This window comes from Platalea leucorodia, assembly GCF_965183815.1.
Source record: "Platalea leucorodia genome assembly, chromosome: 8".
In the NCBI taxonomy this organism is placed as follows: domain Eukaryota; kingdom Metazoa; phylum Chordata; class Aves; order Pelecaniformes; family Threskiornithidae; genus Platalea; species Platalea leucorodia.
This window is the reverse complement of record NC_138830.1, coordinates 44,615,071-44,631,164: the sequence shown is the minus strand read 5'-3', so window position 1 is coordinate 44,631,164 and position 16,094 is coordinate 44,615,071. Positions and strand designations below refer to the sequence as shown.

The following is a 16,094-nucleotide window of genomic DNA, read 5'->3' as shown; positions in this document are numbered from 1 at the left end:
CCGAAAGGCAGCTCATGCTTACACTCTGTCCATTTTTATGGATGCTTACTGTTTTACACATCCAACAGGGTTATGTATGCTTTTTTAGTAACGCCTGCTGAAGCATGGAAAGGATCAACATTTCATTTTCATTACATTTCATTTATTTCTCTATTTTGGAGGAAGGGTTCCATAAAGTATAAGATAGACATAACTAAAATAAGTTTCTACTGCGGGTGAAAGGTATTGGTAGTTAATGTGACTACTCATAAAGCAGCTGAATTGCAAGTTACAATCAAAGATTTAGAAAAAATGACTGCTTGATAATGTCTTTTGCCATAATAAAATACAGTCACACGAGGAGTAAGAGGCTAAAAGAATGGCCAGACAAAGACAGATCATCCGTTTGCGCTTAGTTTGAGACTCCTACAAAGCTGTTACTTGAAAATACCTACGCTGGGTACAGGAACATGGAGATTGCCATCTTACATGTATATTTAGTCTTTGGTTATATTATTTCAAATGTTATGTATCTATAATAGCATGAAATAGATACCCCTACCTGATACAGAGATAGCTATTACATCATTGCTGCTATAATGCTCTGCTGGAAAAGGACTTTTTAAAGGATTTCTAATGATAATGAAAATATTCTGATACAGCGTTAAGGATTTTGCTACTGAAATGTGTTTAATGTAAATATGCTGTCAGATACCCTTCAAGTAATTGACAAGAGCAGATGATTAGCAGTGTTCTCAATAGTGTTTTTGCATAATCTTACATTTTGACAGAACTCTTCAGCGGCTTTTTATTGTCAGTGCTCTGCAATCAGTAATACTTTTTCCTTGACATTTACTTTGTCATTATAAATCTTGTAAGTGGTCATTTAACTTGTTCAGTATGCATGTAAGAATATCATTACTAACACGTTTGAAAAAATGTCTTCCCGTTGAGGAACTATTGTGAAAGTAAACTTAAAAAAACTCTAAATGAAGTAGGCTGATGAGTGACTTTATGAAATAAATACCTGTCTGTGACCGTCTTCTTGCACATTTCAAGGATGATTTTAAAATCACTTTCTTACTGAACATTCGCATGTAAGTCATCAAATTCAACACAGCTGTTGGATTTTTTTTTAATCTGGTATTTTTTAAATTTAATACTGTTTTTCAGTTATGATCATTTACATCTAACTGACCAAAATTAAACTCTTATGATCCATAAGCACTCATAATTACATACTGCATGTAACGTTAATAGTCAATATAATAAACCTTCATCTTCATTGAAGCATCTCTTGTTTCTACAGCAGTTCTTTAATCTATCTCAATAGATTTCTGGTGTACAGCTCATATAGATTTGGTCAGTGACAAGGGTTAGAGTAGTCTTGTAGAACATTTACTTGTAGCTGTGAAAAGCCCACATTCATCAGAGGATTAGGTCGATCAGATTGTACCAGGATCAATGGAAGGACTGTGTGATCCCTCTTAGGCTGTAATGTGTTCACCTTCTTTGGAGAGAATTCACATACACACACATTTCTCTGTCTTAAAGCCATTTATCTCAGAATGTCAAATTGCAATAATTAACCATTATTGATCTTAAATTCAATTAACTTCATTAACACAGGTCATGATGAGGGTGCTTGTAAGGGAAAGGCTCTTGACAAGTGTCTTTTCTTATATGACATTGAATGTTCACAATCGTGGCTATAAACTATTCATATTGTGCCACAGGAACATCTTTTAAAAATGACAAGAGTTTGGTTGGTGGCTCTGAAGCGACATTTTAATCCCCTCCCCCTCATCTTCCAGTTCTCAGGGTTTTCCTGCAAGTTTTCTATTCAGGAATCAGTGAACCATTTGTTTCCAGCACATTATCTTAGTGTGGTATTATAGCAAAACCCACCTATTCAAATACCCTTCAGTTCAATAGCTAGTGCTAGATAGAGACTCATTTACAAAAGCGTGTATTAGTATAGTTAGCAAATGAGTAAAATGAATATTCAGTGCTTCTTTTTGCTGTACATACAAAACAAGCTGGGGCCATCTTGTAGAGGTAATCCTTAGAATCTCTGCTTTCTCCAAGTCTTAAGATTCATATTGCAGTCAATAGTTGTTTTTCTTAAATGAGGGCTGAATGAAAACTGTGAAAGGACACAAAGCTTTGTTGGCCCACAGTGAATTCCTTTTTTTCATGGAGAAACTTCATTATAAGTACAAGTTCACAATAGCTGAAATTGTGATTGAAATCATTTGGATTTCTACTATACCATTCATACAGTTGTATGGAGTTTATTGTGAGGAGGCACTGCAACCAAAATAGCTATTGAAACTACTGTATAAAGGACTTCAATGGGAATTTCAAGTTTGCAAGAAAAATGAAGGATCAGGTTGAAGGTCTTTCGGTATATTTTGAATGTCTTAAGTAGTCATGATCATGTACAAATAAATTTCCAAGTAGAATGACTCACTGTAATATATTGAAGCATTTTAGGTGAAAACTTGATTTTTAAAAACTTCACAATGAAGGCTGCAGCTCCAGAGATGTGTGTTAATATCAGTATAGTTAAACGCAAATGCAAAGCCAGTGTTCTGGTTACTGTAACACTTGCAAGATGTGGACAGATTAGGAGCAACCAAAGATGTGGGAAGACTGCAGAAAGTAAGGTGTAAGATTTTTTTCCTTAGTCTAAAAAAAATGCTAAACCGTAATCAGAAGACTCTGAGAAATGTGGATAAAGAGAAATGACAACATCAATTTTGTTCAGAAACAGATTTCTGTGACAATTAAATGGTCATTTTGTCACTACATTTGCTATTTCCACTCGACTATACAAAGCATTTACTGAAAAGAGGCAGGGCAGAAGCAGAATGGTTTGATTACTGCATTTGAAGAAACTAAAGTTCCCTTACAACATCTGTTTGCTCAGTGAAGGATTATAATAATTAAGAGCTATTAGAGCCATATTGAGAACTTTTATGCTCATGCCTGCTTATCCTGGAGTTGGCTGTGAATCTTGTATTAGTTTGTTGAATGCCCTGTGTGCTTTTCAGTGATTAAAAGATGCCACCCAAATGCTGATATCAAGCAGAGATTGTGTCACTGTGTGTTCCTAGTACCAATTCATACAGAGAATTTGGCTTCGTCTTACCGGGATGTTGATAGTGACTTTTATTTAAAAAACAAAACACAACACAGCAATAAATATTTTTATTCTTTGAGGATTTTGTTAGATATTTTTGTCCATTTGAGGAAATGGTAACTCTGTGCTTAGAAAAATTCTACAGAGTCCAAAAAACAATTTACCTCCTAAATCAAAATTAGGGTCAAAGCATAACATGAAGCTGTTTTCTCTGCTTTACAAACATTTATATCCCACTGTAGTATGTGCTTGCATGGAGTGGAAACTCTTGCAAGTCTGTAGTACTTCACACCAAGCAACTGTCTTGGAACCCAATGGAAAACCACTTTTGTCTTACTTAGAGTGGATCACTTTTATTCGTGATGAATAATTTATATAGCAAATGTAGGTCCTTTTTTTTCTGTTACTAATGCACATACTAATTGTATTTGTTAAGTTTATGTGAAAGTTTTCAGACTATGGGGCTGCTTGTGAACTGTTTACTTCAGCAGTGCCTGGCTCTTGAATCCCCGGTGGTGTTTCCCCTTCGTGGCTGGTTAGCTGACCCTTAACCTCCCGATGGATAGTGAGGAACTTTTATGCTCCTTCGAATGATGTTCATTTGTAACTTTGGTGTACTTGGAGGAAGGGCATCCTTTCCCCAGAAACGTGGAGGGGTGAGGAGGGGAGGAAGAGGAAGGTACTACATGAATGTTGAGGGAACGGGAACACCAAGACGGTGACCTGACTCAAACCAAGCAGCGGTTGAGAATTCCTAATGGGTGCTCACAGTCCCTGCTACTCATTTGCCTGCTTGATCTAGTCCTGATGGTGCTTGTGAAAGGTTGTATGTGTGGTGACAGGGAAGGCCAAGAAGGTTTTTTTCTCCTTTTTCAGCAGAATCAGCCAGAAATTCCAGGCTTATGCTGATAGGGGCTGTTAAAATCTCTGCTCCCCCAGAGTTCAAAGGGGGAAGGATATTGATTCTACAAAATACAATAGCAAGGAAGGTCCTTCTGTCATCATGGGCATCCATAATGTTTCTCAGCCCTTCCACTCGATTACTGTGATCCTGCATTGCTTCTGGTAATCAACTGTGGGCACACACAGTGGGACATGAACTGTTCCCCACCTTCTCTACAGCTGTGGTTCTTTTGGGAGTCAGTTTTATTGTGTATGTGTGACTGCAAATTTAGGACAAAACCCATAAAAATCTGTTTTTCCTGACCAGGCATAGTCTCTGAACTGTCAGTCCTGTGAAGTTTCTCATAAGCATGTTGTTCACTTCTGACTGTACAATCTGAAGTGTACAATCTGACTGACATTCTGACTGTACAATCTGACATCTGAAGGCAAGTTTTACATGAGGAAGTCTCTTTAAAAATCTACATGGTTTTGTTCATTATGCATGGGAGTAAATTGGACCTTGGGTCTCACTTGAAGTTTTTTAATCTTCAGATCCCTTCTTGTCAAAAACTTCTTGTAGAGGGTGGCAGATGAACTCTTCAAGTGAGACAGATCTCAGAGCAATCCTCATGCAGCCCTACCCGTAGAAGGGTACACTGCGGTGTGACAGCATCGTGTGCTCTTCTCCACGTTAGAAAGAAGTGGCGTTATGTTTCACGGGTGGATAATTTGAGCAGATTTTAGAAAAAGCCTGCTCAGCAGGTTGAATTCAGGGAGTTTAGGCCCTGGGCAGAAATCAAGGAAGAGCGCAGCTTTGGAGGAGAGAGGCATGATCCATCATGTTGCATCTCCAGCGCGGTTCTGGTAGAACAGGCATTCGCAGTGTACCTGAAGTTGTGCTCTGCGCTGAGAGCAGAAAGCTCTTTGCAGGAGAGTTGTGACAATACTTTCTCTTACTTCAAAAACCTTTATTATTTTCCCCATTGTGAAAAGAAGTTTGCTGGCAGTCTGCAGATTCAGCATTTATTGGATCCCAGCAGCTTGGCTCAGAGGAGGTTTGTCACCACAGGCTTTGGGTTGTGCACAGTACATGCACCTGTGGGTATTTCACTGGGTATTTTATCCTTCATAATTGTTTGAGCTGAAAACTGGTAATTATTTTCAATTATACACATATATTGTACTCACATAAACACACTGTGAAGAAGCATAGGAACAGAAACACAAACTTAAACCATGTTCTCATGTTTTGTGTAAACAGCTGAATTATATATATTAACCTACAAGAGTTACAGCCTCCTTTACTTGTCTTCTTGTATGGCACTAGGCAAGTAATTTTTAACTTCTTCGGATTTCCAGCTTTGCAGCTATAAACTGTGGATAAGAATTTTTCTTCCACAGGGTTACTGTGAAGAATAAAGCACTCGTTGAAGCTTTTGAACACCTCAGTAGAGTGCTGCTGTCCAATAGTACTAAGTTGTTTCTAAGCCATCATTTAAAAGTACAGGCTCCTGTTTCTTCAGGTGTGTGTTTAATGAAGTAGATCATACATAAATGTGATCTTTGCTTAGGAATCTCTCATTTAACAAACATCTAAACAGTATTTGGTTTCTGAAAAATGAATACCTTCCTTATCAGAATTAGTAGCAATTTTTGAATGTTTTCTCTCTTCATTTGTAGGTGGCCTGTATGACACTTCTCATACAGCAGTGTAAAGTCTAAAGTGAATAGAAGACCTGAATCCTGTACCCTCCCTTAAACTACATAAAAAACAGGGGAGTTTGGATATACAGTGACATGAGGAAAAGGTGCCTGCTGTAGACTTGCTTTGTTCTGCACTGAGATGGCCTGAACTTTAATGACATACAAACTCATTTCTTGTTATCGTCTCTTCACTGCGTATTCTTGTCCATGTAATTCTCAACTCTTAACGCTTACAGTTGATTTGAGCTCTCTGAAGTTGCTCCAAATGTAATACCAGTCCGGCATGCTGGATTAGAGCAGCTGGCTAGCTTCCTCTAGCCTATTTCTGAGCTCTCTGTGGCAGACAGCTGCAGTATTTTCATGAAGGAACAAACACAAGTACACTTCAAAGTTTCTGGTGCCTAATGTTAGCCACCCATTAGATTGGCATGCTATGTCACATCCCTCCACACTGATTCCCAATAACTTAATCCTACACTATTATTGGCAGGAAAAGGCTGCAGATTTATCAACATACAAAAAATCCAGCTAAACAAGCATTAATCATGCACATCACATCAAATTAACATGTTCAAAATTAATATTCTTGACCTTGCCAGTGGGCAGAATAATCAGTCTTGCAGTAGGATCGTACTCCAGTGCGAGGTACCAGCGACTTCAGCCGATGTGCGAGAGAAGTGCTGACCTCTCCACTTGGAAATAACATTTCTCTCCCATAATAGACAGTCCTGCCTCTATGAAACAGAACCTTTGACCTTTCTAACAGGAATAATGTCCCTGTCAAGGTGCTGGGTAATCAGTATTGCCATGCCTGTTTAGAGACAGTGTTGTCATTTGCCACTCCTGTAAACAGGGCAGCCACTCTTACCTCTCATTTCTATCGCCTAATGAGGAATACGCTAACATCTCTGTCAAGTAGTGAAGTCTCAAATACAATTTCAGTTACATGTGAATTATCAGTCAGTCTCGGTATAGAAATAGCTCATGTTGTGGGTGAAATGTTTGCCTTTCTTCCTGTAAGTGGAAGGCCTGCGGAGTGGGAGTTTTCTAACAGACTAATATAACTCTTTTATATGCCTTCATTTGCATTAGGTCTTTGATTGACTCCATCCACCGAGCTGGTTTTCTCTTGCCTCTGTTCATTAATTTTGTGAGTAAGGTTCATTGGCACAGTCAAATCATCTTCGTGCTGCTGTTTCTCTGTTGGCTTTCTCTTGACTTGTGTTCAGACTGTGCCCCCTCTTAACTCTGAATGGTCCCACTGAAACCAGGGACTCTCTGAGGTTTTCATCAATTACTTTAATCTTAAAAAAATATTCTAGTGATTTCTTAAGTGGCTGGTGTCTGCTTTAAAACAGAATGGGAATGATATTTAAGAAAAGGCTCTGCACTGCCAGCAGCACCGGCTGTGGCAGGAGCAGCCCTCTTGCAGCGCTGTGCTTGGGCTTGGGAACAGCGGGGAGCTGGGCTACAGAAAGGGGTTCACTGGCTGGGTCCTCCTCACTGCTCCACTTTATGATCTGTTCTGATCTTTTTTTCTCTTTTTCTTTTTGACTGGGAATATAATATTCATCCCGTTCTGCTGTTCTCTTCTTCAAGTGCAAGATGTATATGGATTCAGTGTTTTTTAAGGGTTGAGAAGCTTTTTTTTCAAGATGCACTCAAAATCAGATGGTTTGGGAAATGATCCTTAGTATTACATGATGATTTCAAACCATGCTTAAATAAATAATAAAGCTGGTTGTAATTTTTTTAATAAAAAGCTATTCGGTTAAAGCCAAAATATTTCCAAGGAACTGAATGGTTTTGATAAACTTTTGTAGTTAAGCATTTTTTCATGTGAGAAGAATATTTGAATGTTTTGGTACTTTTTCAAGCAAAGAGCTTATATTCTAGCTTAAATATACCCCAGTAAGCTAATTAAAATAAAAGGAAAAAGTCTTGGCAAAAAAACATAATTAAAACAAGCCATTTCAGAAGTATCGAAATGAAATATTTGGGTAGATCCAAGCCAAAATATATGGTCTCAGATGCATTTTTCAGGAAATAAAGGAAGTATTGTGCAATTAATTGGTTTTTGGAGAACAGTAAAATACGCCTTTAATGGTGTGGTTTTGTATTTCCAAGCAAACTTGAGGAGGTGTGTGTCTGACCATGTTACTGGGTGGATGTTGCCACAGAAGGGATGAAACCCATGCGATGTTTTTCCTCTTTCTGCTGAAGAGGACCTCTAGCAGTCGGGGTTCGAGCTGGTAGCTATTGTGCTGGTGAGCATCTCAGAACGTTGCTGAGTTTGGCCCAGGAGATCAGCAGAGTAAACGGCTATTGTAGCTGCACGGGGACTTCCTCTGCCTGCAGAAACGTAGTGGACTGGTGATATTTCTCTGCTCTTGCATAGTAGATCTCTGGTGTCTGTGTAGAGCCAGGTATATGAGTTTTTTAGTGTATATACAGTATGTGGATCATTTTGGGCAGTGATGGATCACAATTTATTTCCACTGGCAAAGAAATGATCCATAGCTCAGTTATGAAGGTAATTCCCTCTTGTGTGAAAATGAATTGCATTATACTACAGCTTACTGTTATGTATTGATATCAAATGTGTTAATTTCATTATTACCTAGCAGTTTAATTATAATAAATATTAATGAGGGAACTGTCTGTTCTCGACCTCTCCGTAGCTGCACCTGCAATAGGTTTCTGAATCCCTTTTCTATTCTCATCTCTAGAAATTGGGGGCCACATCATGGAACCGCTTTCCGTTTGTTGTCGAATATTATGTCACAGTGACACCATTGCTCAACTTGCAGGCAGTTTCCTGTGGGTTATGGTGCCCTATGAGATGTAAACTAAAAACTTTTCCAAGAACTGTATTGTTTTCTCTTCTTTCACTCTGGAAAAACAAAAAACCAGAACCACCTAATTTCTTTCATTTCCATTCTTCTTAACTTCTGCCATTAGAATTGCCTTTAAAGTTGGTTTTTTCCCTTAGACTTTGCTGTCAAGGCATTGAAGAAGATTTGTACAGATGCCCTGCTGTTTCAAACATTTACTTTACACTTGAAAAATATCAAACCACGAGTCTTTGGGTTTTTTTTATTTTTTTTTAAATAAGAAGGAAATGGCTGGGTAACGATAGGTTGGAGACAGTGCTTCTTAAAGACAATCTCTCCACCAGGCAATGAATCTCAGTGAAACTTTTTTTTTACCATTGCCTCCTGATTTTATTCTCTGCTTTTATAGTCTCTTTGCTCTTCCTGTAGGTACCTAACCAAACAAGAAATTTCTCTGCTACGGCCCTCCTTGTGCTTCTCTCTGTTGCAGTGAAGCTGTTACCTTTGTCTGTACTCAGGCAGACTATAGATCATCTCTCTCCCCTGAGCAAGGTCTGGTGGGGCAGGAAGGGATCAGAGATTCCCTTGGCTGCAGATGGGCTCCTTTCCACTAGCACCTGCACTGAATCCTGTACTCCCTCCTAGCGTGGGACTGAAGTTTGGCCTTAGCCCTCTCTCCTCTTCTGTCCCACATTCTGGTAACAATTTAAGTGGGTTTTCTGGGGAGGAAGTGTGTCATTTGCCTTTTGCATCGAACCTCTGAAGACAAAGCCTCAGGGATCTGCGAGCCCTTCAGCCACCATGAAGCTGCCTGTAGTGGTGTTGCAAAGCCTTGGAGTATGACCCGAGTCTACCATCGCAGGTTGTTCTAGGACTTGTTGGGTTGCCTTTTATTGCCCTGAAGGCAAGTGATGAGGTGTCCAGGCCCTTGGAATAAGGTGTTAAAAGCTACGGGCATAAACTCCGGTTTAGGATGGTGTTTTAGGTTTTAGGCTAAGAAGTCTCCCTGAGCTCCCTCGCCTCTTGCCTAAGTCTTTGGTTGAGGCAGTTGGGGGGTAATGTCCCTCCACTCCCTTGTGCAGGGGAAAGAGCAGGAGGAGTTGTTTGTACTGTCAGTATATTGAAGCTGCAGATGGCCGGGTTAAATTCCATACTGTCGTTTGTGCCTCATTTCCCTCATATCTGGATCAAAGACTGATGTCACAACTTGGCTTCACAACTTGAGCTTAGGAAGGAGAACAGTTTAGAGGAGGCAGTTCCTGGTTAACACGCAAATATGCTTGATAGTTGGTGAAAAGGGCAAAGAAAGCATGAAAGGTAAATAGATTTACATTTAAATGAGCCGCATGCTGGAGGTTTTCCCTAATGTAAAAGTCACTCTCTAAAAAAACTGTGAATGTGACAATACAAGTGTTTCAGTCCAAACAAAATTCATAAGATTTCAGCAATAAGAGAAATAAAAATGTAAAGAAAACCACACTAATTAGGGGCTTGATTCTGTGACCCCTGTTTGTGTTGGTGAGCATCGGTCCCCAGGAGCACTTTCTGTGGTGTGCAGGGACCAAGCCCAAGGGCTTTGGTATGTGGTGTGGTGGTGGGAGTGGGTGGCACACGCTCACACTAGCACTCAGTGAACAAAAAAGAGCAAAAGACAGGTACGCTTCCAGAGTGCTTTGGTGTGCCATCTCAGCCCGCAGGTGTGAGTGAGATCTTTCTAATGCAGGCAATGTGGCAATAACCTTGGATTTTCTTTACCTCGTAAAAAGGGAATTATTCTTCAGTTTCACAACAGAGGCAAAGGAACTGGAGTTGTAAAAGAAAACCTGTTTCCACAAGGTGGAAAAGAAAAAGGGTACATTTGCTTCCAAATCATAGGTTTCATGCTGTCATTTCTTCCTTCCATCCTTCCGTGTTCATATCACTAGGATATGGCGTGGTTGAGAAGGAGGTAGTTGGTAGCCAGTTGTTTACACATTATCAGTAATTATTTAATTTTTTTTCAGCTTTAGAGAGTAATTTGAACTGCTTTGGTCTCCTTTGCTAAAATTTTTGGTAGAGTTCAGAAACATGATGGAACAAATAATTAAGATGAAAAACTATCTATACCATCCATAGGGGAATTGGAGTATTGAATGAAATCCACCTTGTTAGATTCTTTGTCATGGTTTCATTGCAGTATTTGCAGGATAGGCGCTGGTCCTTACTACAAATTACCACCATGACTGTAATATACATAAAATAAGGATTCTTGAATTCTTTCAGAATGTTTTGAAAAAGCATAAAATAGAGCAAACCAGCACAGCTCTGTTTCATTAGAGTACATGTACTTGTTGTTAAAGTCTGATCTTCATATCAGCATCTTTGAAATATCATATAATAAAGTTTTTAACATAATTCTTTCAAACTGTGTTCTCCCAAACATTAAAAATAGGACCCTTACTGCATGAATCCTCTGCATTGAAATTATCTGAGCTGAAATATCTAATCGCAACGAGGTGTTGCTCTTACGTGATATGTTTGTGCTTTCAAAGGTTTAATTTATATTCTGAAGATCAGATTATAACTTCACGTGCTTGGAGGAAGATTTCCTAACTGAATGAAAAAATACTCCATGTGCAACTAAAAGCCTGATTTCATTGTTACTTTAACAGTTGTTTTGTCACTTGTGATTTTCTGATAACATTTAAATGTATTTTCCCTGAAAGAAGTTTGCAAGGTTCAATACTGTATATGTGATACCTACTATACTGTTCTACATTTTTCACTCTGTTGGTTAAATTAGGTTTTTCTGGGGTGTAAACTATTATCTTCTCTGCACTATTGCCTGAATAAACAAGCTATAGAGTATTCAATGTGTTCAAGATACAGATACCCACGCATTCCAGATGTGTTGCAGAGAAGGTCAAAAGTCAAGTGTCTTCAACCACAGAGTCTACTGGAAATGCCTTTTTTTCAAAGTTTATAATTGTATTTGTGAGAGATTGCAAGAAAATTTTAAATTCCACTTAGTATAGAACAGTCATGTTCTATTTTTGCTTTCTTGCTTAGCTGTAAATTAATGCATTATATAGAAGTAGATAATTTTGATCAGTTAATGATCCCTCTCTTGGTGTTTCCATAGTTTTCTTGCCTGAAGGAAAAACTTAGTAGGTAGACTTAGTATATGTAGAATACGTGCACAGAAGCACCATGGAAAAAAGAATGTGTTTACTGTCAGTTCCCAACTATCCTATTCAGGAAGAGTATCTTAGATTTACATCACCAGTTGCATTACTTGAGGGGGGAAAAAAAGACAGGATCCCTGTTGGGTGTCCGTGTAGCTTATGCTGAGTAAATATTGACAAAGTAGTCTAAAGAGCAAACACTTTGACATTTGTAAGGTCCACTGGAAGGTCTTGTATATATTTATACAGCAAGAATGAGCACAGCATACCAATTTTCTTGAACTAGCTCCTGACATATTTCTGCATGGGCTTTCTTGTTGAGAAAGGTATGTTTAAATGTGAATGGGTCATTTGTTACACCCATAATGAATATCCTCAAATTGCTCTTAGTGAGTTGTTTCAAAAGGTTGCATCACCTGCTTTTATCATCTCCTCCTCTAAAATATGATACTACTAATAATGATAATAATCTCATTTTTTGATGATTGTAACTGGGGATTTTTTTTTACTTTGTAGGAATTTTTGATGTTTGTTGCACTCTATATTTATTAAAGATTGAGTCTCAAAACTGTACTGAGCAAAAAATACATGCTTAATTTAAATTGTGAATCTGTCTGTTAAGAAATGCATTAGGGGTAGGAGAAGCATAAGACATATTAATTGACAGACAGGAACTGCTGTCTCTGAGGTTGATACAAGTAATTTATTACTTTAGAAATGAATGCCACCTCCAGAATGTGCTTCATTAATTTCAAATTTAGTTTTAATTTCAAGCTGTTGCCCCTTGAGAAGAATAAGGTGGCAAATTATGTTTGAAGAGCAGATTTTTTTCTTGCTCTGAAGAAACACTAAATTTTAACTGTTTAATTTTACAAATAAGTACATTTCTTTGGCTAAAACACTTAAGCAAAAGTATGATCAGCAGAAACTAACTTTTATTTTCTTCTCTTCATAATAGCCTATGTTTCAGACGAACTAAAAGCAGCGGCACTGGTGGAAGAAGATGTGGAACCTGATGAAAATGCAGTTGATGGGGAGCCTTCAGCAAAATATGCATGTCCAGAAAAAGACTTCAGTAAGAACTGCCAAAGCTACCAAAACTCTCCAGCAGCTGAATTTTCGAGCCATGAAATGGACAGTGAGTCACATATCAGTGAGACAAGCGACCGCATGGCAGACTTTGAGAGCAGCTCTATTAAAAATGAGGAAGAGAGCAAGGAGGTTTCAATACCATTGGAAGACTCTACTGTATCTGATAGTTTAGAACAAATGAAAGCTGTATATAATAACTTCCTCTCCAATTCCTACTGGTCCAATCTCAATTTGAACCTTCACCAGCCGATTTCAGAAAAAAACAATGGTAGCAGCAGCAGTAGCAGCAGCAGCAGTAGCAGTTGTGGAAGTGGCAGCTTTGACTGGCACCAGACTGCTATGGCTAAAACACTGCAGCAAGTTTCTCAGAGCAGAATTCTTCCTGAACCAAGTCTTTTTAGCACAGTTCAATTGTACAGACAAAGCAGTAAGCTTTATGGCTCTATATTTACTGGAGCCAGTAAATTCCGCTGTAAAGACTGCAGTGCTGCCTATGATACTTTAGTAGAATTAACAGTGCACATGAATGAAACGGGACATTATCGAGATGACAACCATGAAACTGATAACAATAACCCCAAAAGATGGTCCAAACCTCGTAAACGTTCTTTGCTTGAAATGGAAGGGAAAGAAGATGCCCAGAAAGTATTAAAGTGTATGTACTGTGGTCATTCATTTGAATCTCTTCAGGACTTGAGTGTTCATATGATCAAAACAAAACACTACCAAAAAGTGCCTCTGAAGGAGCCTGTTACACCTGTAGCAGCAAAAATTATCCCAGCTACTAGAAAGAAAGCATCACTGGAGCTTGAACTTCCAAGTTCTCCAGATTCCACAGGTGGGACACCAAAAGCAACAATGTCGGATACCAACGATGCACTTCAAAAGAATTCTAATCCTTACATTACGCCAAATAATCGCTACGGTCACCAGAATGGTGCCAGCTATGCCTGGCACTTTGAGGCGAGGAAATCTCAAATTCTGAAGTGCATGGAGTGCGGAAGTTCGCATGACACTCTGCAGGAACTCACGGCTCACATGATGGTGACGGGACATTTTATTAAAGTCACTAACTCTGCCATGAAAAAAGGGAAGCCAATTATAGAAGCCCCAGCGACACCAACAATAACGTCCTTAGTAGATGAAAAAATCCAGTCGGTGCCACTAGCTGCCACCACTTTTACGTCTCCTTCCAATACACCTTCTAGTGTTTCCCCTAAATTAAATGTTGAAATAAAAAAAGAAGTAGATAAAGAAAGAGGCATTGCTGATGACAAAATGAAAGACAAAGAAAAGTCAAGTGAAGATGAGGAGAAGTATGATATCTCCTCAAAATACCATTACTTGACTGAAAATGACCTGGAAGAAAGCCCTAAGGGGGGCTTAGATATATTGAAGTCTTTAGAAAACACAGTTACATCAGCTATAAACAAAGCCCAGAATGGCACGCCAAGCTGGGGTGGCTACCCCAGCATTCATGCTGCCTATCAGCTGCCTAATATGATGAAGCTGTCATTGGGTTCGTCTGGGAAGAGTACACCATTAAAACCTATGTTCGGAAACAATGAACTAGTGTCACCAACTAAAAACCAGCCCTTGGTGTCTCCACCAAGCAGTCAGACCTCGCCTGTGCCAAAAACAAACTTTCACGCCATGGAAGAATTGGTAAAGAAAGTCACCGAGAAGGTGGCTAAAGTGGAGGAAAAAATGAAAGAGCCTGAAGGAAAGCTTTCCCCAATGAAGCGTGCAACGCCTTCGCCATGCAGTAGTGAAGTCAGTGAACCCCTTAAGATGGAGTCCTCCAATGATGGTGGCTTTAAAAGCCAGCAGAACAGCCCAGTCCCTCAGAGAGATGGCTGCAAGGATAGTCCAACTGTAGAACCTGTGGAAAACGGGAAAGAGCCTGTTAAGTCCATTGTAAGTTCTTTAAGTAGCAGCACAGCTATCATTACTGATCACCCTCCCGAACAGCCATTTGTAAATCCATTAAGTGCACTGCAGTCTGTCATGAATATTCACCTTGGGAAGGCAGCAAAGCCATCTTTGCCTGCTTTGGATCCAATGAGCATGCTTTTTAAAATGAGCAACAGTTTGGCGGAAAAGGCTGCGGTGGCCACCCCACCTCTACAGTCCAAAAAACCAGACCACTTAGACCGTTATTTTTATCATGTCAACAATGACCAACCCATAGATTTGACGAAAGGCAAGAGTGACAAAAGCTGCTCTTTGGGTTCAGCGCTTTTGTCATCCACATCGACATCTTCAGCATCTTCTTCATCTACAGTGACAACAGCAAAGACATCTGCAGTCGTGTCATTCATGTCAAACTCGCCGCTACGCGAGAATGCCTTGTCAGATATATCTGATATGCTGAAGAACCTGACAGAAAGTCACACATCAAAATCTTCCACACCTTCCAGCATATCTGAGAAATCTGACATTGATGGTACCACAATAGAGGAACCAGAAGAGAGTACACCAGCTCAGAAAAGGAAGGGACGTCAGTCTAACTGGAACCCTCAGCACTTGCTCATACTGCAGGCCCAGTTTGCAGCTAGTTTACGGCAGACTTCAGAGGGAAAATACATCATGTCAGACTTGAGCCCTCAAGAAAGAATGCACATTTCCAGGTTTACGGGACTTTCAATGACCACAATTAGCCACTGGCTAGCCAATGTGAAATACCAGCTCCGAAGGACGGGGGGAACTAAGTTCCTTAAAAATTTGGACACTGGGCACCCAGTGTTCTTTTGTAATGACTGTGCTTCACAGATCAGAACTCCTTCAACTTATATCAGTCATCTTGAATCGCATCTGGGTTTCAGGTTAAGAGACTTGTCCAAACTGTCCAGTGAACAGATTAACAATCAGATAGCACAAGCAAAGTCACCGTCTGAAAAACTGGTGACGTCCTCTCCAGAGGAAGATATTGGAACTTCTTATCAGTGCAAACTTTGTAACAGGACTTTTGCAAGCAAGCATGCTGTTAAACTTCATCTTAGTAAAACACATGGGAAGTCACCAGAGGATCATCTTCTGTATGTTTCAGAGTTAGAGAAGCAGTAGCATTTGCTTTTGATTAAAATAACTGTAATTTGCTTTGAGGAAAACTGTCAAAGACGCCTTAAAGCTACTGTTTAGTTCTTGGCACATGTTCTTATTTTAACTCCAGAGTCGCTCTGGGCTGAACTGTTTTGTATAACTGTACAGTGTTTAAATAGAGGTGCATAATCAGCTGTTGTTACTGGTAAAATATGAAGGTTAAAATGCAGTGGTAAGTGTTTGGAACTT

At 39.4% G+C, this 16,094-nt stretch overlaps 1 protein-coding gene across 1 annotated transcript in view; it reads left to right on the top strand.

The window, feature by feature from the left end:
* TSHZ3 (teashirt zinc finger homeobox 3) overlaps window positions 1-15,884 on the top strand; it is a gene marked incomplete at its 5' end in the record, with an annotated part of 63,128 nt that extends 47,244 nt beyond the window's left edge. The window contains one exon of the mRNA XM_082319332.1: window positions 12,670-15,884. Coding sequence (XP_082175458.1) covers window positions 12,670-15,869 — 3,200 coding nt within the window. The 3' untranslated portion in view covers window positions 15,870-15,884. The remainder of the gene's footprint in view (window positions 1-12,669) is intronic.
* Window positions 15,885-16,094: the final 210 nt, after the last annotated feature.